Genomic DNA, 21,458 nt, shown 5'->3' with positions numbered 1-21,458 from the left:
TCTATCCCTGGTGATTGTATTAGAGTTTACGTAATCTTTTGTTTAGATATCTAAAATGGAAACCATTTGGGGAGGTGGGGGAAACTTTTTAATCTCTTTCCTTGACGGAGATCCGTATCGTATCTCCGTCCGCACTGCGGCCTAACATCGTGGAACTGGCGGCCTCTTGCCGGGGATCGACTTTGGGATCTCCAACCGCGGGAGCCTGCGGACTTGTCAGGGATCGACCGGGGGCTCCAAGCCCCAGGAGCTTCGACTGCCCCGATCGCGGAAGTATCGATCACCCCGACGTGGGAGCGTAGATCTCCCCGGCGCGGGAGCTTTGATCGCCGGTTGCGGGAGCTTCGATCGCCTCGACTGCGAATGGTTCGACTCCCACAACCGCAGGACGAAAAAGGAGGAAAGGAGATTGGATTTTATTGCCTTCCATCTCAGTGAGGAATGTGGAGGAGCTGCTGTGGTGGATGTTTATGTCCAATTTTATGTAGTTGTGTGTCTTGTTTAATTGTCATTTCCACCAGGAACAGAACAATGACATTATTAGTTGCCATGGCTTTGCAGGCCCATTAACTCGATAACACAACAAATAAATATGAGACGGAAATGGGTGTAGACATAGCAGATGGAGTTTAATTTGAGCAAGTGTGAGGTGTTGCACTTTGGGAGGTTAAATGTAATGGGAAAATATACAATTAATGGCATTCCTCTTAACAACATTGATGTACGGAGGGATCTTGGGATCCAATACCATAACTCCTTGAAAGTGGCAACACAGGCAGATAGAGGGGTAAAGAAGCAATGCGGCATGCTTGCTATCATAGTTCGGGGCATTGAGTACACGAGCCAGGAAGTAATGATGCAGGGCTTTGTAAGACTGCACTTAGAGCATTGTGTGCAGTTACTCCATTACAGGAAGGATGTGGAGGCTTTGGAAATGGTGTGTAGGTTTGCCAGAATGTTGCCCAAATTAGAGGATATCGGCTGCAGGAATGGAAGGATATGGATGATATGCAAGTGAATAAATTATGTTGACTTTGGGAGTTGAGGCACACTCCCTCAAGATAAAGTTAAGCTCTGTTGGAATAGTGTAGGAGGTTGAAAATAGAATGGGAGTGTGATGGAGAACTTAAGGGACAGTTGTCTTGAGTCTTGGGGTCATGTTTGTGCACTAAATGGAGACATTCTCCAAAACAGTCAGCGAGTCTGCCGTTGGTCTCCCTAATGTGAAAGAGAATTTTCCCTTTACATTTTGTTGCTCTAATGAATCATTCTTTAAGGACACTGTACAGCAGTATGTGATAAATCATTGATTTTCTGGGCTTGGCAGCTTCATCACTTATGGGATGTCAACTTTTCACTTCAGTTTGAGCCTCTTAGTAGTGACAGTTAATGAATTTGAATGACAGCAGTTCTGTTTCATTTTTTTCCCAATGACGTTTGTGTTGTAAACCATTTTCTTGAGGCATTCTGTCAGATCAGTAGAAGACAAATTTGATATTTTAACACTATTTGTTTCTTTGGCAAACGACGTGGAGATCTATTTATCTGTTTCTCCCAGGGGTCAGCGTTACCATGGGTTTGAGGCTTGAACAGCTTTCCATGCTGTTTTCCAACTCTAAAATAGTGGATTAAAAGGTTATCCTTTAGTAAACCAAGCTGGTAGATACTCAAATCTTATTAATTACTCAACCATATTGTTACGGGTCAGATGATGTAGGAATAACATCCAAGTCTTCAGCGTGATAGTTTTAATGTTCTAGGCACTTTTACCTTTCATAAGAATATTTATGTTAAACTATTATTTATTGCAGTATTTGTCCAATTCCTTTAGGCAGTATATCTTTATACTGCGATGCTGCAGGAGAGAAACAATATTACCTTAGTTTAATATCGCCCTGTGCAGTGGCTTTGATTGTAGTGCAAACAAAAAGGAAAATGGTCTATTTCTTCTGCCAGTAAGTGTCTCTCCTATTTATTTTTTACCATGTTGCCTGAATAATGGCCCTGGTGTAAGACATTACTTTCAAAGTAAACGCCAATATCTATGTGGTGGAAGTATTCCCCCTTAGAAAAATAAGAGTTCAGTGGAATTCAAATTACCACACCATGATGCTATTAACATCTGGCAAATATCGGAATGTTATTTTTATTTGATTATGTTAACAATGAACACTCAGAATTATCATCAAATAGGATTTAGGAATTCTGTATTTTCAATGTGGGCTTATTGTGGGCTTGAGTTATTGGGAGAAAGAAGGTAGCCAGCCTGGATTTCTTTTCCGTCTGAGCGATGAGGCTGAGGGGCGACACACAAAATCATGATGGGCATGGATAAAGGGAATGCCCGATCTTTTCCCAGGCTAAAGGATTCTAATCTGGGAAACTAGAGGGCATCGACTTAAGGTGAGTGGTGAGAGACTTAGGTAGCTTCTCAGGGAGAACCTTTTCACTCAGAGGTATCTGGAACAAGGAAGCTTTAGAAGCGGATACAATTTTGACTATCAAAAAATATTTGGATAAATATATGGAGAGGAAAGGGTTAGATAGCCAGTACTGAACCTCGAGCCACTGACCAAAATTGGACCACACGGGTTTGGAATGGGGCCAATAATGTTGATTTCATGCTTTGACTTTGATTAGAATGATTGAAATTGATTTTTATTTCATGCTTTAATTTTATGATTAACAAGCTGCAGTCAAAATAATGTTTTGAAAGCTCAAATTATTTTCACAGAATTATCAATTCATTTACCGTGCTATCTAAAAATATGGGCCGTAAGTCAAAATGTTTGATCAGTTTTTGGCCGCGGATGAGAAAGATTGGGTGTCGTTGGTTCAGAGTGATTTGGCCCAAATGCAGGCAAATGGGACTAGCCCAGAATGTTAACTTGGCTCACATGGACAAGGTTGGGTTGAAGGGCCTGTTTCCATGTTCTACAGCTCCATGACTTTATTAAGAATTGTTTTGATGCCTCAGAGTAAATGCTCAGGTGCTGGTGGTGGAGGGCACTCAATGATTTTGTGGGTGGCAGCAAGTTTGGGACTGTCATGTTCCTGTGGTCATGCCTAGAAATCCTGACCTTGTTTCCAGTTACATAAAAAAACAGTCAGTTCGTTTCAGCACTATTTGTAATTCCTAACCAAAGCTGGGGTTGAATTTAGCTCTGGTCGGTCTGAGTATGAATCGTGCATGAGTGAATTTGACAAATGATAGCAGCAGTTAAAGTTTGTTTTTACCGGGTGTTATTAATTGTTGCACATTTCCTTGTCCTGAATCATGTACTTGTGGTTAGCTCCGAGTTACAAGAAATCTGAACCAAGACATTTTTTTTAATGAGAATTTCGTTTTCATCACAAATATATAAAGTTGAAGTTACGCCAAAAGCTCTTGAAGGCATGTAAGATTTGACTTGCAAGTCAAATATTTTGAACTGAAAAATCTTCTATTTTTTTTGCCTCTAAACATAGAATTTCCATAAATAGTATACAATTGCTTGTACAATTCTTAAAACTTTGGATCATCTGGTGGTATTTTTAACCTTAAGCTTATTTACTTCTACCAGATGAACAAAGTACAGCTATTTTAAACATACTTAATTTAAGTATCTACCAACTGCAGATTAGAGTTGTTATATTTTTCAAAAATGTTCTGCTTTCCTCCAGTGAAGTGATGTACTCTTGATGTAATGAATTTCACAATTATGAGATCAGGAATATGAATGAACATCAACAAATGCAGGTTCTAGAGATCTAAATTCAAATCTGAAAAGGCTGGAAGCTCTCAGTAAATCAGACAGCACTTGTGGAAAGAGAACCAGAGTTAATGTTCCAGGATGAGGACTCTTCATCAGGATCGGAAATATGTGAAAAACGTATCAAGTTGCAGAGAGGGTGGAGGCGATCCACATGAAACAGAGTATTTCTGATATGAGTCGGGTGTTTATTGAGCCATTATGGTTAAATATGACACAGGAATCATTCAGCTAAGTGGATTCATGCTGACTCTCTCAGTCAAGTAAAACCAATGCCCTATTGCGTCCTTATAACCTATTCTTTCTTGCAAGCCCATCAACACCTGCCACTTACCTACTACTAGTAATTTACAATAGTCAGTTAACTCACCAGCACATCTTAGGGACATGGGAAGAAAACTGAAGCACCCGAGGGAAGGTCACTTGGTCATAGGGTGGGTGTGTAAACTGCAGAAAGCACCTGAGGTCATAATCAAAACTGAGTCATGGGAACTGTGAGGCAGCAGCATTAACTGTTGCATTTCTGCAATGCCTTGAATGATCAATAGATTAATGAGGCATTTAGAGAGAAGGAAAATAAATAAAGGGACATGCACTTTTGGGACTCGTTATTGATTAAAGAATAAGAAAAATCTTTCCATCTTTCTTGGTTGGGTATGGGTTTGTTTGCTGCCCCTTGATGCACGTATGCTTAGGTGCTGAGGGCTAATACTTGTGGAAAAAACATGCTTAGTCAGGTGAGGCAGATCTGAAACTGGAACAGAATTAGACATTCTCCTGTCAGCTTTTCGCTGCAGGAACAACTTTTTAGAGTAATTCATAGCAGTGCCATCTGTGTGACGTAAATGGAGGACCTTGCAATTATAATTTTGTTTGCTATTTACTTCATCGAATGAAATGGACCAGCATTGTTATCTGCACAGTATACCATTGTTAACCATTTTGTTTGACTGACCCAATCATCATCAATAACGTAAATAAGGATGGAAAAGGATTTTCAAGCATATCCCCCCCTATTTGCTGATGAATATTAACTGCTAAACTTATTTGAGATACTTAGATTTGTCAGTGATTTGTATTCACTGATAAAAACTGTGGACACAGTTCATAAAAAAACCCAAAATGTTTTATTCAGCTATTGCCACGTTATTGCCACTGTGTGAAGGTTACGCTTGTTTCTTGTGAAGGTAATACAGAGTCCGTTTTTTTATCTGTGTTAGATTTATTGGTATATCTGCTCCTGTGCAGGGAAGTCTACAGCGCTGGTCCTGCAACAAATGAGCAAGACAGGTGGTTATTTTAGTTGAATAACTCCAAATATATATCAAAAAAGATTTGGGAATCTTCTTCTTCTTCTTCTTCTTGCGTATGGCGTCCACAGCCTAAAGTTGTAGATCAAGGGTAGACATCCAGGCCAGGACAGCATCAGTTACTGAGTGGATGGATTTGATGCCACCAGGGAAAAGCCTCAGTAAGCAGTCATTCACGATGTGTGGGTTGATCTGGTCTGGATGTCCACAGTCGCAAGCAGGGCTGTCTGTCATCCGCCCGTCCCTCCCCCCCTCTTGAACATTTCAAGAAGCTCTTTCGTGTTCATTACTACTGCCACTAATAACAGATAACAGAAACTGTTAACCCCAGTGTCACATACTTTACCATTGACACTGCTTTCCTGGGGTTTCATTCAGTCAGGGATTTCCCACTCTGACCCTTAATCACCTGTGCAATTATTACCCCCATTGGTCTGGCTAATCTTCGTACAGCTCTCTGATCATCTGTCCCGCCAGCTTTCCTGGTATTTTCTCTGAAATGTGCAGAAGATCAATAGGTAGCCATTTCATCTTTGGATTTAGGCTCCACCAATGAGATTCTTCAGGATTCTTAATGAAGCAGAAACATTTTGATCGAGAACTATTTATGTATTTACTGGGGCATTTTGGACAACCTGGCAGCTTCCTTTATGACAGTTTGCCCCTCTCTTACCCGTATTTAGCAATAATGCACCTTGAAGTAGACTTGGCTGTTTTTAACATGTTTTCTTGGGTATAGGTTCACCAGACAAAAGCATACACAAGTTGCCACTAGGTTGCAAACAAGTTACATAGGCAGGATTAGAGCACCTATGTTTGCTCAGCCATTCAGTAAAATGGTTTATTCTTCCTGGACTGAAATCCATTTCCCTTGATTTTCTTAATGCCCAGCAATCTATCTCTGTATTGTGGTTGTTTATTGCTTGACCCTCTGCCTTCCTTTCGGTGGAGAATTTCAAAAATTCAAATATATTTGAGAGAATGAACCTCTTTCATCTTAGTCCTGAAAGGCTACGCCCTTACCTTGAGACCATGGCCTACAGGTCCAAGAGCAGATAAGTTGTTTGTTGTGGGAAAACTAAACAAATCATTTTGCAACATTTTCCTTGTCTTATTGAACATGAAGTACGTAATGATTTTCTGCGTCCCTGGAAGTCGTGTTACTGATATTCATTGTGTAATTTTCCTTCTCTCATCAGATTGTGTTTACATAGAGAGTCGCCGTCCCAACACACCGTATTTCATCTGCAGCATCCAGGAATTTAAACTGGTGAGCGCCATATTCAGTTACGCATGATTACGCCTTTCCTCCTCCTCCTGGAATTGGGTGACAATTTAATGTAATTAATTTGTTCAAATTTTTACAGTCTTATGCTGCAAAATCCATCTTTTCTTGGCCGGGTCTAAAATTACGGATTGTTCTGCTTGTGTGTTGAACGTACTGTGTGAAATCTTTCACCCTTGATGCAAAATGTTTCTAAACAAATCAAGCTCTGAAGCACGTTGAAAGGTGGTTGGACGCTGATTGTTCAAGGGTGTATGCACTGTCTCCCAATGTTAATGCCTTATTGCCAGCAAGGGTTACCAGAAAATAGTATGTAGCAAGAAGCAAACGTTGATTACTGTTATCCAAGTTCCTAGCCCAGTGTCGAGGTTCATATTTGAATTTACAAAATTGAGAGTGGATAGTATAAGAACGTGTGAATTTTTAGCTTGTTATGAAATGGTTATGATTTGCTATAAATGGAACAGGAACTTGCCTGAAAAAATGTATTTCCCTTTGGGATGTTTAGTATATTATGTATGGATACATTGCTTTGAAGACATTGAACGTATTAAGCATTTTTTTCCCTTGGTGAGCATTATTCACATCATCATCATATTTGCATTGTGGATATAATTATTAACTACCATCATTGTTGTGCTTGTAACCTGACTTATTTGTTGCAAAAATGCTGTGAATGATGACACATTCCATTTTTGTCAAAGGAGCAAATATTTAGTTACATTTTATGCCAGGGCAGCAATTGATATTTTACAATTCTTTATGATTATATTGTGTTGATTCCTGGATCTGCACGCGTGTCTGAATCTTCCCCTAAATGTCTTCAATCAAGCATATTCAGGAATGAGAAATGTCTGCTATTCTGTCAATTGAGACGGAGTGAAACTATATTTCATTGAACATTCCAGCAAAAGATTGTGGATGGCAACAATACATTTCAGTAAATAGCAATATATGCCTCTTCTATGAACATTTCAGCTATGATTTTTGCTGGGTATAGGAAAATCTGTTTCTTGGACAGTTGTCACTCTTGGTGCTGCTGTTACATGGCTCCAGTGAACCAGGTATGATCCCGATCTTACCTGCTATCGGTGTGGAGTTTGCGTGTTTATCCTGTGACTCAGAGGGTTTTCTTCCACATCCAAGAGGTGTACTTCAAGGTTAAAAGACTTGTGGAACTTGCCATGAGATTATTGGGTGACAGGAAAATCAGGGGGAAGTTTATGGTCATGTGAAATGGTCGCAGAGAAAACGAGTGGGACCGTTGGGGAATGTCCCGAGAGCCTGCATTGATTTGATGGGCTGAATAGCTTCATCATACTTTTATTCAGAAATATGAGAAATAAAAAGGTTTTGCTTGAAACTTCAAAGTAATGTCCAAATATTTCCATGAAAGCATGATTCAGTGAATTTTCTGTTAACTACGCTATTTTATGGAGATGAAGCCTCCCAATGAATGCCGTTCAAATCGGTTTCGTTGCTGATCAAGAAACCAAACAAAAATGTTGATTTTTTTGGGCTTTGCTGAGCTCCTGAAGATGAGTAAATATGAGATGAGGCAAAGGCTTTGAAAGGAAGATTCATAGCATTAGTGAGTGATAGCAGAGTACTTTGCTGTTAATGGATTTGGAGACTAGGAGGAGCACAGTGTTCTAAAATTGGAGTTAAGGCAGTGGTCTGCAGCTTAAATTGGAAGTGTTTTGTTTAACTTTACTGATTGGATGTGGTATTGTTAGCAAGATGAGTTATTTCTGAATGACTTGTGCCTGCGAGTGGTGATGGTGAACCACGGGCTTGAACTGTTGCATCTTGTGAAGATTTATTGTTCTGTCGGGTGGTGAGTATGAATAGAGTTATGGACTGGCTCCGTTGACAATGTTCCGTAATGAATTGTTGGGTCTTGCAGACATTTGCTGCATCATTTCTATGAGTTGCTAATGGTATTGAACTTTATGTTATCAGCAAACATCTTCATCTCATGACATTGGGAAGGTGAAAGGAACTGTGATGTGCTGTGATGAAAGCAACTGTGATGATTCATCAAACAAATACAATTGTCTTTATTTATGCAAGGTCTGAATCCATTCCCTGGAGAGTTTACCCTTTTCCTTAGTTTTACCACAATTCCATAACATAGCTCCTTGGATGAAAAAGCTGCAATTTGAATAATTCATGGCGATTGATTGCCTGTGACACCTAGGTCCCATTTGCCGATGTTTGGACCTAGGTTTTAATGAGGTAGTTAAGCAGTCCTGGTAAAACCCAAATTGAGCTTTGGTGTTCTGGTTATAAATTTCGTTGCTCTGAATTTATTTCTGTCAGGACCAGCACTCTAATAATTGGAGTTTTCTTGCTATTTTTCTCCACATTTTTCATTCAGGCTTAACATGCTGTGAATGGCAACTATACATAAATCATTGGGTTATTAGAAAATGTATAAATGAGGAAAGCAGCCCCCTATTTTATTTCACATTCTGCTTGGGTACGTCATTTTGTTTGGGTTGGTTACAACCCAACAGTATGAACATTGAATTCTCCAACTTTAGATAACTTAGGTGGTTTCCTGTGCACCACCCGATTTGCACCCATTTCTCTCACTATTCTGGCCCCCTTTGCTCTCTTCCCTTTCCACCAATATCTCTTCCTCTGGTTTCATTTTTTACTCCTCTTCTCTCCGTATATGTATTTTTGTCTCTTTTTCATCTCCAGTCTTTGTCCACCCATCTACCAATTAAAACCCCCCTCGCCAGTACTCACCTATCACTTGCCAGACTTCCTCTCACACCCTCTCCACCTCTTTTCCAATTTTCTCCCCTGTAACCTGTCTGAAGAAGGGTCCCAATCTGAAATGCCACCTATCCATATCCACCAGAGATGCTGCCTGACCTGCTGAGTTATTCCAGTACTGTTTTGTTTTGTAAACCACCATCTGCAGTTCCTTGTGGCTCCACTCTTATTATTGATGCTTTTTCCAAATGTATGACTGAGGTTTTGCTCTGAGATTTGCATGTAATGATACAAGATCATGAAAAGATATAGTATATTAATTATTCCGTTGAATGAAAGTGGGCAGTAGCGAATTATTTACACATTGTCGATTTGAAAACCACCTTGCACTTTCTATTTATTGTACCCGAACTGAGAATTACTTAGCTGTGTCATAATTAGTTTCATTTTGACACTGCTTACATGCCTCAGTGCTTGTATAAATTAACTTTAATACATGTATTACATTTGTCAAAACTCTATGAAATAATATTTAAAAGAAGAACTACAATTAAAATTGAATAAGAAAGTGTTGGCATCTCCTGTTGCCGTTGTGCTAATATCACCTCAGTATTTTTGGGCTTAATCTTTGACTTTTTTGTAAGACTGTGGAATTGGAGAAAGAGAATACTTGTGTTAAACTCTCAGTGTCGGCGCTAATTTAAGCCCCCCCCCCCCCCCCCCCCCCCCCCCAAATAAAAGTTGATGAGGGAGCAATTTAATACATTTTCCATTTTTAATTCAAATTGCTGGTCTTTGTAGAAGTTTATCTACATCTGACTTTTCTCATTGGAAAAATCCTTTGAATAATTTAGCTGATAAAGAAGCAATGATCCAAAGCAGCTGACAGATGACACCTACAAAACCGCAGTGAAGGCTGCTTTCATGCACTTGTCTGACTTGGCTTTGTCTCCGAAACCTAGATGAGAGGTTGGATGAATAAAATGACGAGCTATAAAATTATTGGAGCTTTCAAAGGGGCAATTGTTTAGTGAACTAAGATTTTGGTTGAAGAAAATTGCATGTTTAAATTTAGTTGCTCTGCTGATGTGGATAATGATAGTGAAGGAGAAATGGGTAGGTGCAAATAATAAGCAATCTTTAACCAAGTGAATGTTTCCAACTGTTGTGGCAACTGTTTGTTCAAGCATAACAAGGATCAAGACCTTGCATTACTAGTCCTCTGGCTGGTGGATCAGAGGGTTGCGCAAAATTGTTTGGAAAACAGATATTTTTGAAGATTTTGGTCAATTTTCTTTTATTTGGAATCTGGGCATTGTGAATAAGCCTCATCAAAATTTCTTCAAGAAGTTGATGATGTGCCATGTTCCTGATTGCTGGGGGCCTGAAGATGAATGTGCTCTGGTAATGTTGTTAGGTATGGAGTTGGGGCTCTGACAGTGAAGGAATCTTCATCATAGTTCCAAGTCAGGATGAGGTATGATTTTCAGAGTGTGGCCGGTCAGGCTTCCAGTGAGACAAGGGTTTCTGCTAGAAGATTGAGGTTTGAGGCTTGTGTTTTGGGAGGTTCAGTGAGGGTGGCCTGTGAACGACTGCAAAGCATCTTGCAGTCATTACATACGATCATGATTGTGCAGCAGTGGTGGAGGGAATGAATGTTTGAGGTGGTTGCTGAGATATCAGTGAACTTGTTTTGTCCTGGATGGCGCTGAGTTTCCTGAATGGTGATGTAGCTGCTTGCTCCATCCCGACAAGTGCAGGGTATTCCATCTGTGGGTGAAAATGTATGGTCGATGTTTTGGGTCGACGTCCTGCATCCAGGACCCAGTTTTTATCTTCATTCCTCCTCTCCTCATTGAGTTCCTCCAGCAGGTTGCTTGTTGTTCTGTATTCTGGCATCTACAATATCTTGTGGCTGCATTTAGGGGTGTTGGATTCTGTCACTGTTGGGTGCAGCAGGGGAGGAAGATTTTGGAGAAGTGTATTGAACAAAAAACAAGATGAAAGTGATTCGTTGGCTTAAAAGGTACAACAATTGTGTTTAATTTGGCAATCTTATCATTGTCACATCGCTTTAAATCGGTTTTCCGCCCAGACCGTTGTCATTTGCCTTCTACAGTGTTCCGACAAAGCTCGATGCAAATGTGAAGATCACCCCACCATTTAGCCAGACAAGTTGGAGCCTTTGGTCACAATGATTTCAGATAATCTGCATTTCCACTTCAACCTTTCAGCATTCATGGCATGTTTCTTTACGAATTTCAGATAACAATTCTGCATCTCTCGTTTACACACCTTCAGGCTGATCATTTTCTTTACTTGTCAATGACATTTTTCTTGCCTTGTGCTATCATTTCTTTTGTCATTTAACCTCTCGTGCCTTCCACCCTATTGATGTGCTCTGAGCTCTTTGCTCACATTTTCTGCACCTTCAAGGTTGTTAATGGCTAACCTTTCCCAATTTTGATAGGAAATTGAAATGATTCTCTTCGCACAGAAACTCTACCTCCAACTGCAACATTTATTTCGTATTTGCAGCATTTCAATGATTTGCTTTTGTGATCTTGTATAACCGTCACCAATTAATTCAGTATTAAACCATATTAGTTATTATTGGCAAAGACGTTGCAGATCAGCCCAGATTTGCTTCTTGAAAATTAAGCCAATATGTAAAATGATCATTATCACTAGCGTATAAAGGAATCCCAAAGCATTTGACAGCAATCTTTGAAGAGATAGCAGCCAGTTGTATGCAGGAAGTTCCAACTAAAAGTGATGTTTAGTTTAGTGATACAGCATGGGAACGGGCCCTTCGGCCCATCGAGTCCACTCCAACCATCAATCACCTGGTCTGAAGAAGGATCCTGACCCAAAACATCATCTATATATATTCTCAAGAGATGCTGCCTGACCCGCTGAGTAATTCCAGCACTTTGTGTTTCATTTTTTTGTAAACCAGCATCTGCAGTTCCTTGTTTCCACACTACTTCTATGTTATCCGGTTCTCTCATCTACTCCATAAGCATTAGCGGCAAAGTACAGAGCTCAATTAACTGACAAACCCACGCCTTTGGGATGTGGGAGGAAACCAGAACAACCGGAGGAAAACAACGTGGAGTTTCTTCCCAGAGGCAATTCGGCCTTTCTCACCAGGGACTAACTCTACAGAACGTTTTTCCTTCTATTATTTACTATGTAAAAGAATATGTGTGTTATGATTGTGTTTATAATTTGTTTGGTTGTTTTTTTGTTTGTATTTTGCACAAAAGTCCGCGGGAATTGCCACTTTCATTTCTCTGTACCTCGCGTATGTGTATGTGATAAATAAATTTGACTTGACTTGACTTGACTTGGTCACAAGGAGTATGTGCAAACTCCGCACAGACAGCAACCGAGGTCAGGATCAAAACCGGATCTCTGGCACCATGAGGCAGTCAGTAGCTCAACCAGTTGTGCCACTGTACTGCTTTATAATAGTTTGTTTCAACAATTTTGACTGAGAGATAAACACCAGCCAGCAAATTATGATAATGGTGAGTTCCGCTCTGAAATAGTGCAAGAGCATGTCCAACTTAAAGCAGCTTTAGTCTTGCTGTTACTTCATTTGAAAGATAACATCCAATAATGCAGCTCTCCCGTAGTACTGCATCAGAGTTGACTTAAGTATTTATTCTCAGTTCCCTGGACTAGAATTTGACCCCACAACTTTCTGACTTAGAGCCAAGAGTACTTTCACTTGTCTCTCAGCTAAGAGTAACCATAGACGAGACTGGATTAATTAACCATTATCAACAATTAAGAAGGAGAAACTAGAGACAAAATGAGTAATTTAATGTTATTCATTCACCATTAACCTCAGTTTCTGTGATCAAATTGACAGCCATTTTACCTACTTTGTCACGGAAACAACACTCCAAAAGTGCTTCTGTCAGCTGCAGAACACTTTGGTAAGCCGCAAGCTCGTAAACAAAGTATTTGCACTGTTGTTTTCTATTTCAGTCGTAGGCTGATGAAGCAATGATACGTGTCCCCAGTGCTATAAAATACCTTGAAGCCACTTTTACAGATCATTACTGAGTATGAATTATCTATAACAAAGAATTCCAAATAATGATTTCTTCTCCTGACATTTTTTTAGTTTCTGAATGTGTGAAACCAGCTATACAGTGGTGACTGTCCTCATGAGACGGCAATCACTGTGCAATAAGGTCTCTGCTGAAGAAATGTCATGACTCTGTTTAAACACTTATTATAAAGATGATTTGGTCTATTTTGAGTTCAATCCGCTATAAAAAACTGAAATTGCACTTAGTTATGTGATTTTTAAGGCCAAACCTGAACATACTTTTAAATATGTACTGTGTTTCCCAGCAATGAAGACCCTATTTTTTCATCCAAAAATAAGGCACGAAAATTCACCTGCGTCTTGCAGGCCGAAGGTTAGGTTGTTAGTCAAGAAAGATAGACTTGGCTATCCCTCAGTACAGCAACATCAAGAACTATGTTACTGTACTGAGGTATATCCAAGTCGAGGGTTAACTCTTGGTTCAACATGCACCCTATATCCAGGCTACTGTTTGGGGGCCTGTAGATAATCCCATTAGGGTCTTTTTACCCCCTTACAATTCCGTAGTTCTATCCATACTGACTCCACATCTCCTGTTTCAATGTCACCCCTTGCAAGGGACTGAATTTCATTCCTCACCAACAGAGCTACCCCACCCCCTCTGCCCACCTGTCTGTCTTTCGATAGGAAGTATATTCTTGAATATTCAGTTCCCAGCCCTGGCCCTCTTGCAGCCATGTCTCTGTAATTCCCACAACATCATACTTGCCAATTTCAAACTGAGCCTCAAGCTCGTCCACTTTATTTCTTATACTTCACAGGGCTCTCGCTTAACTTTTTTTCCCTGTTGCCAGCCGGGCAACCTTGGCAGCTTTTTAGGTTGCCAAATAACATTTTAGGTAGTCATTTAAGATGGCTTGCATGACGCATGCTCGGACGAAGTGCTTAGGTACCAGTCGGAATTATGCTCAATGAAGCATTCACATATTATTTCTGCTTCAAATAAAAGTCACAAACTAACATATTGACCAATCAAGACATGATATATACCACAATGACATGCAGCAAAATTATAATACGGTATCTCAACTCTTTTCACACATTGCAATTAATGCAATTTTTATTATGTCTTTCCACTTCCAAACAAAAATGTGGTTGGATTATTCAGCATATGATCAACCTGTGTCAATAAATCCTGGACCTTGATAACATATATGCTTAACCATGCACACTACAGATTGATGCATATTTTCTGTGAAGGACCGAAAATTATCATGACATGGCCATAGCATGGGTCGTTATTGCTATTGGTACAGAAACACTCTCGCTTCCCACTTAATTTATCCACCAAAAAATATACAGGTTGCAAGGAATTTTCTAAAGGCATTTTATAATAATAGCTGACAAAACTGACTATACCCATCTGACAGGTTAAACATTACACTAACTAACAAGAGATGGCCAAAGGACATAAATGCAGCAAATGTTTGGTAATATAATTAAAGGTGCCAAGACGCAACATTACCAGACATTCAGATTAGATGTATGTGGCAATGAAGATACCCAGTTTGTAAGCACCATTTAAAAAAAAAAAATTGTTGATAAACGCTTTTTCCATCATTCCCACTTCAGAATTAACGTTAAAATTTCAATTGAAATATCTCCTGACCAGATTTGTGATGTATATGACTGACTGTAGAAGTAAAACCTGGATAAATCCAACGTATAGTTGTGAATGTTGCTCATTAAATAACTGATGCTCCATATTAACATCATTGATTTGCCATTAAAATGAATTCTGTAATAACGTGTCAGTGACAATCGAACACTGCGGTTTTAATGTTTCACGTGTTCAAAATTTAATTAATCCATCTTTATGGATTAAAACAAATAATAACATTGGGAATTAAAACATATTTGATTGCATTCCGTTATCAGACATAGTCAATGTTAGCTCTGAAGACATTTACAGCACAATAAGGTTGGGAGGGGGGGGAAGGGTGTACGAATCAGTGCAGAATGGATAGGGGGTGGTGGGGGGGGGGGGGGGGGGGGGTTTGAGAAGGCAATCGGCGTGGATTGGATGGATTGCGGCAGGGGAATTAGTGAGTGTTGGTTGGAGTAGGTAAAATTATGAGGGGAGAGCGCGGGGGATGTCAATGGGGTTGAATGGGGGGGAATCTGTGCAGGATGGATGGGAGGAGCAGTGCAGGATGAAGGGGTGACAGTACAGAATGAATTGGGGGACCAATGTAGGATTGATAGGGAGTGGCAGAAGAATCAATGCGAGGTGGCTAGGGAGATCAGTGCAGGATGAATAGATGGGGGGGTGGGGAGCACAGGGCATGTCAGTGAGGACTGAATAGAGACAGGAATGGGGATCAGTGCAGGATGAAGAGGAGGGCTCTCAGGATAAGGGGAGTGGAGGGGGGCGTATGAGAGAGAGGAAGGGGCAGAGGAGGTGGGAAGGAAGGCCAGCGCTCCTCGTACAACACATGTCAGGCACAGAAATCGCAACCAAAATATGGAGGGGACTGCGGACAGAATATCTTGGCGGCCGCGCGCGTGAGGCTTCGGAGGCTTCTGTGAACTGTAATTTCAGGTCAATCCAGCGCTAAATGCAGCTCAACTGCCTGTCTCGCCTACAGCCCCGTCTCAATCCAGACATGGCTGCTGGTTAACCTGGCGGGACAGGCAGAGTGAGCTGGGTTTTGCACTGCTTCTCTGCGCCGGCTGTGGGCCTGGGGGCGCCGAGCCCGTCTGACTCCTGACGCCTCTGGCCAACCCCAGGGTGTGAGGGGGGGGGGCTCGGCTGGGGACGGGGATGGTCCAGCGATTACAGCGCCGGAGACTGGGATCGATCCTGGCTGCGGTGCAGGTCGGCCGAGAGTGTTTTGGCTCGTCTCCCTCCTCCAATCACCCCTACTCTACTTCCGCCTCTGACCGACACCTCCCTCCTCCAAGGGTCTGTTTTGAAAGAGCCGTTGGCGGAGTGGCAGCAGCTGCCGCTAACAGGCCGGGCGGGGCGGGGTGCGGGAGGAGGAGATGGAGCTGTCGCCGTCGCCGCTGCCCGTCTTTAGCTCCAACCCTCCGTCATGCCACACTTAGCATCTTTCCCACAACCGTCGCCGACACAAAACGTCACGTTCCTTTTCTCCAGAGATGCTGCTGGACCCGCGGAGTTACTCCAGTTTTCTGTGTCTATCTTCGGTATAAACCAAGTTGCCAAGCCGGGCAAAATGACTCGCCGTTTAGGTTGCCCGGCGGCAGTTTGAGTGGTCATTGGCACCCGGGCCACCGTGAATTTCGAGCCCTGCTTCATATACAACATTCATATTCAACATTTCATATTCATATACAACACTTTGACTTCGGTATTCACCTCCCCTCTCACACCGCTCACAATTGGCCCTGACCTTACTTATTACTCTCTTATCCCTTCTCAAACTTTCCTTCTCATTAATTTGGGAGTCTTTTGTAACTTTTCTTGTAGTCACTTCCCCTTTAACTCCATTTTTATACTCCCAATTTGTCAATTCTTCCCCCTCCACTATTTAGTTTAAACCCTCATGTGTAGCCCCAGCAAACCTGCCTGCCAGAACGTCGGTCCCCCTCCAGTTACGGTCTCACCAGTTCCTTTTGTGCAGGTCACAGAAGTTCTGCAGACGTTCATTAGAGTATTCGGTGACATGCCAAATCTCTTTAAATCTAAGATAGTAGAGGTGCAGGCATGCCTTCCTTGTCATTACATCTAGGTACAGGGTCCAGGATAGGTCCTGGTAGTGCCCAGGAATTTGAAGCTGCTAATTTTTTCCATCACTGACCCACCAAAGAAAACTGGCACGTAGTCTCCCACGCAAGGGAACGGTCTCGGTGGAAAGCGGGAAGGGGCGGAGATGGGAAGATATGGCTAATGGTGGGATCCCCTTGGAGGTGGCGAAAGTGTAGGAGGATTATGTGCTGTATGTGACAGCTGTTGGGGTGGGAGGCGAGGACCAGGAGGACCCTGTCCCTGTTGCGACTGCGGGATGCCGAGGAGACCCATGTGAGGGTCTCATCTATGATAGAAGAGGGGATCCTCATTCCCAAAAGAATGAGGATGTTTCAGATGCCTTGGTATGGAACACCTCGTCTTGGGCTCAGATACGGCGAAGATTGCAGAAAATTGGGTGTAGGGGATAGAGTCTTTAAAGAAGGTAGGGTGGGAAGAAGTGTAGTCTCGATAGCTGTGGGAATCAGTAAGTTTATAATAGATGTCAGTCGATATTTGAATTAGGATGAAAAATGGGGTTAAGACCAAAAATCAATGTAGCCATTTTTAATCGCTGCACAAGCTTTGGGGCTTGTTTAATTAGCGACTGCCACTTCTGTTCTGAAATCAAATACAGGGGCGCAGATTCATAACAATGTCTGTTATGTCCATTGGTAGAATTTTACAAAGCATAACTGATCCTACTTTGATTGCTCCAGAGTTTTGTTGGCAGTTGAACCTTTCTCAGTGTTTATTTACCATGTTTATATAACCAACGTCTTGCTGCTATGCCCGCAACTCAAAGAGCAAACTGCCAAGTGCTTAACGGTGTGCAAAAGGCACTGCAGGGTTGCCACTGCTCGTCCAACCTTTTCCCAGCGTGAACCAGAAAGGAGAGGAATCAGGTCGGCTTATTCTGCAGACTTTGGATTATGGACTCATTGCTTTATTGACGCCACGCGGAATTACATATCTAATACTTATTTGGGGGTTATACCAGATTAAAAGGTTTATTTTTTGTTGTTGTCAGTAGCTTGTTGTATGCATTTAGATGCGCTTTCAACTTCAGGCACATGCATTGCTGATCAAAGTTGAGTACTGATCTCCGCCTTGAATTGTAATGTACCATCCCATTAATCATTCAGTACTATTCTGGATAAATGGTCGGCTATTCATTTCATTTCTTTTGAAGCTCTATGGATTAAATGGTTTTGAATTTCATCCATTCACATATTTACAAATTTGCTTTAATATATTTTTGTTTTTCCAACAAACTGAGTCACTAAAAGAATAGCAATCTAAGCATCTTACTCATTTTTATTTGTTTTAGTAGCCTCGATTCATGTTCTCATCTTTTAAAATCAGTTGTTGCATGTTTATTAGGTTTTAGTTCTCTTGTCACTGATCGAGGTTATGAAATGTAATCGTTTTTTAAAAAGAAAGTGTGATCTTGGCAATTTGCAGACACAAGATTGACCGCGTTTTGTATTGGTTAGTTATTGAAATTACATTTTCCCTGAACTAAATTGTTCTAAAGAAATGAGATGTGATCTCATTACTGATGCTAGTGATCTTGTGCTGCACTTGGATGATTAAAAATAATTTATTTCATAAAACAAAATTAATGTTTATCTTGGGTAGTGTTGCTGTCTCTCATTGTGAGATGGCCACGGTTGAAGTTCTTCGATTATCAAACATAAGCATCAACAATTTGTGATGATTTTCACTTCTTGCTTCACTTCAATCTAAGCAGTAGCCCTGCATACTTCATCAGAATGGAAAATAATCAACAACTTTGCTTCCATGTGCAGATCCAAGTTTATTTCTGAAAACGTTTTAGCCCATTAAATGGATGAAAGTGCTCGTAAAGACTTTGTGAAAAATATAGTCAGTCATTGGACCATGCAGTGTAGAAAAAGGCCTTTTGACCCACTGAGTGTGAGCTGACCATCAAGCACTCATTTACTCTCTTCCCGATTTATTCTCACACATTCATATTGACTCCTGCTAGATTCTAACACTTGACTACACACTGAGGGCAATTTACAATGGTCAATTAACCAACCAGTTTATATGTCTTTGGAATTTTTTTTCTACATCCTGCATGTTAATGCCTGTCCAACAAATTAAATTTCTATGGTACACAAAAAAGCTGGAGAAACTCAGCGGGTGCAGCAGCATCTATGGAGCGAAGGAAATAGGCAACGTTTCGGGCCGAAACCCTTCTTCAGATGCTGCTGCACCCGCTGAGTTTCTCCAGCTTTTTTGTGTATCTTCGATTCTCCAGCATCTGCAGTTGCTTCTTAAACAAATTAAATTTCTATCCTTGTCCTTTGATCAGCTGCTAATGGGAATAGTTCTTTCAATTTATCACACCTGACCTCACCATAATCTTGTACATGTCTGTGAAATTCAGCTCGTCCTTTACTCCGAGGAGAGCAACCCTAGTCTGCCCAGTGTAAACTTGTTGCTGGAGTCCCTCATTCTTGAACAATCCTTGCAAATCTCTTTTGCACTCTTCCGCAATATGTGAGGACTAGAATTAGACGAGGTATGGCTGAATCATCGCTGTATATGCATTCAATATAACCTCGCTCCTTTATTTTGTACCGTGAAAGATGCCATATGCTGCTTCAACAGTGTTATCACCGTGTTCTGCTGCTTTCTAAGTTTTTCGCAGAAACACGCTCATGTTCTCCCTTTGCTTTAGATCTGAGCTATTTACTCTATATTGTCTCTTCATATTATTTGTCACAATGTATCAATTCATTTAATTGCATTTCATCCACCTATTCTGCCAACCCATCATATTTTCTTGCAGTCTTTTACTATCTTCCAAACTGACCACATCAGCAAATGTGTTATCTGGAAATTTTATAATTCTATCCTCATGTACTTTTCCACGCCTTTGAAATACCAGCATATGCCTGACCCGAGAGAAACATCATTCTTTGCCTGGACAACTGCTAATCGTCTGAAGAAGGGCCCTGACCCGAAATGTCACCAATCCATGTTCTCCCGGGATACTGCCTGACCTGCTGAGTTACTCCAGCATTTTGTGGCTTTTTATATTTACCACAGCTCTCTGCTTTCTGTCCTTCAGCCAGTTCCTTATTCATGCTGTCACTGACCCTTTCAATCTGCAGACTTCAGCTTTGCTAACCATTTTTTAAAAGCGTTGTACTTTGTTATAAAGCTTTTGAAAATCCAAGCTTTTGACAGCATCTTTGAAAGAAAGTCAATGAATTGGTTAGTGCTAACCAGTTTTTTCCTGTGCAATTGAGAGCATCCTCTCCTGTACGGTCCACGTGAACGTGGATACACTGCTGGAGTGAGGCCAAGTGCACATTCAAAGAATAACAATTCATACTCTGCTTGGGCAGCCTATAACCCAACAGTATGGACACTGAATTTTCCACTTTCAGGTAACCCACACCCCTTGTGTATCTTTCCTGCTCCTACCTTCCACCTACGTTATCTCTCCCTTTTCTATTAGCTCTCCCCAATACTTACAATACTGCCCTCTCCCACCTGATTCCATCTGCCCATCACTATACACCTATTCATCAGAGTTTCTTCACCTTTATCATCCTTATACTTTGCCTCTACCTTCCTTCTTCTCCATGCTCCCACCATTTTTGTTTGTTCTTTCTTACCTGTTTCCACCTATCACTCTCCAGCCTCAGTCTCAAAACTCCACCCTCCCCTCAAACCTAGCTTCATCTGTGAGTCATTCCACCATCTCACCTAGTTCCAATCGTCCACTAGTCTCTGTCTCACCCCCCCCCCCCCCCCCCCCCCCCTCTATTCCACCCAATTCCTACTGTAGACCCAACCCTGATGTCGGATCTCGACCCAAAAAGGTTGCCTCCACGAATGCTGTTTGGCTCCTCGATTTTTCTTGACTAAATAGGGATTAGTATTCTCCTTCTTGGGATTCACCTGCTTGACTACTTGAGTTTAGTTGACCTTTTCGTGAGTTGAATTGTCTTAAGTAATTAATTAAAAAATGGCATTTAGAATGTTTCACTTGTACTTGCAGAAAATCAATCATCATGTTTAGTGCTCGCACATCAAATGCAATTTTTGGCTGTAAATGTTTTTTATTTGAGTCAGCTGGAATGATCCAGATGAATTGAAAATAATTCCGATTAAACTAGTAATTACTTATAAATACTGTTCCCAGTGTATATGACTTTTGTCGTGCGTATAGTTTTATTATTTTATTTAATTGATGCAACTTCCAGTCTGGGATAAACTTTATCTCTGAATCGGATTTGTTAGCGATCTTGTTGTGCAGAGTGACTTGGGCAACAGTGACCATAATATAAGGTAGACACAAAATGCTGGAGTAACTCAGCGGGACAGGCAGCATCTCTGGAGAGAAGGAATGGGTGACGTTTCGGGTTGAGACCCTTCTTCAGACTGACCATAATATGGTGGAATTCTGCATTAGGATGGAGAGTGACACGGTTAATCCAGAGACAAGGGTCCTGAACTTAAAGAAAGGAGACTTTGAAGGTATGAGACAGGAATTGGCTCGGATAGACTGGCAAATTATACTTAA

The 21,458-nt window shown here is 41.1% G+C and overlaps 1 protein-coding gene across 7 annotated transcripts in view; it reads left to right on the top strand.

Moving 5' to 3' along the window:
* The window catches only part of rerea (arginine-glutamic acid dipeptide (RE) repeats a), a 509,606-nt gene that overhangs the window by 171,116 nt on the left and 317,032 nt on the right, over positions 1 to 21,458 (top strand). For all 7 annotated transcript variants that reach the window (XM_055659600.1, XM_055659606.1, XM_055659605.1 and 4 more), the window contains exon 3: positions 6,262 to 6,332. In XM_055659600.1, the coding sequence (XP_055515575.1) occupies positions 6,262 to 6,332 (71 nt within the window). The remainder of the gene's footprint in view (positions 1 to 6,261; positions 6,333 to 21,458) is intronic.

The sequence above is a fragment of the Leucoraja erinacea genome, chromosome 30, assembly GCF_028641065.1.
Source record: "Leucoraja erinacea ecotype New England chromosome 30, Leri_hhj_1, whole genome shotgun sequence".
In the NCBI taxonomy this organism is placed as follows: domain Eukaryota; kingdom Metazoa; phylum Chordata; class Chondrichthyes; order Rajiformes; family Rajidae; genus Leucoraja; species Leucoraja erinaceus.
Note: the sequence above shows the minus strand (reverse complement) of the source record. Positions and strands in the feature narration are given on the sequence as shown.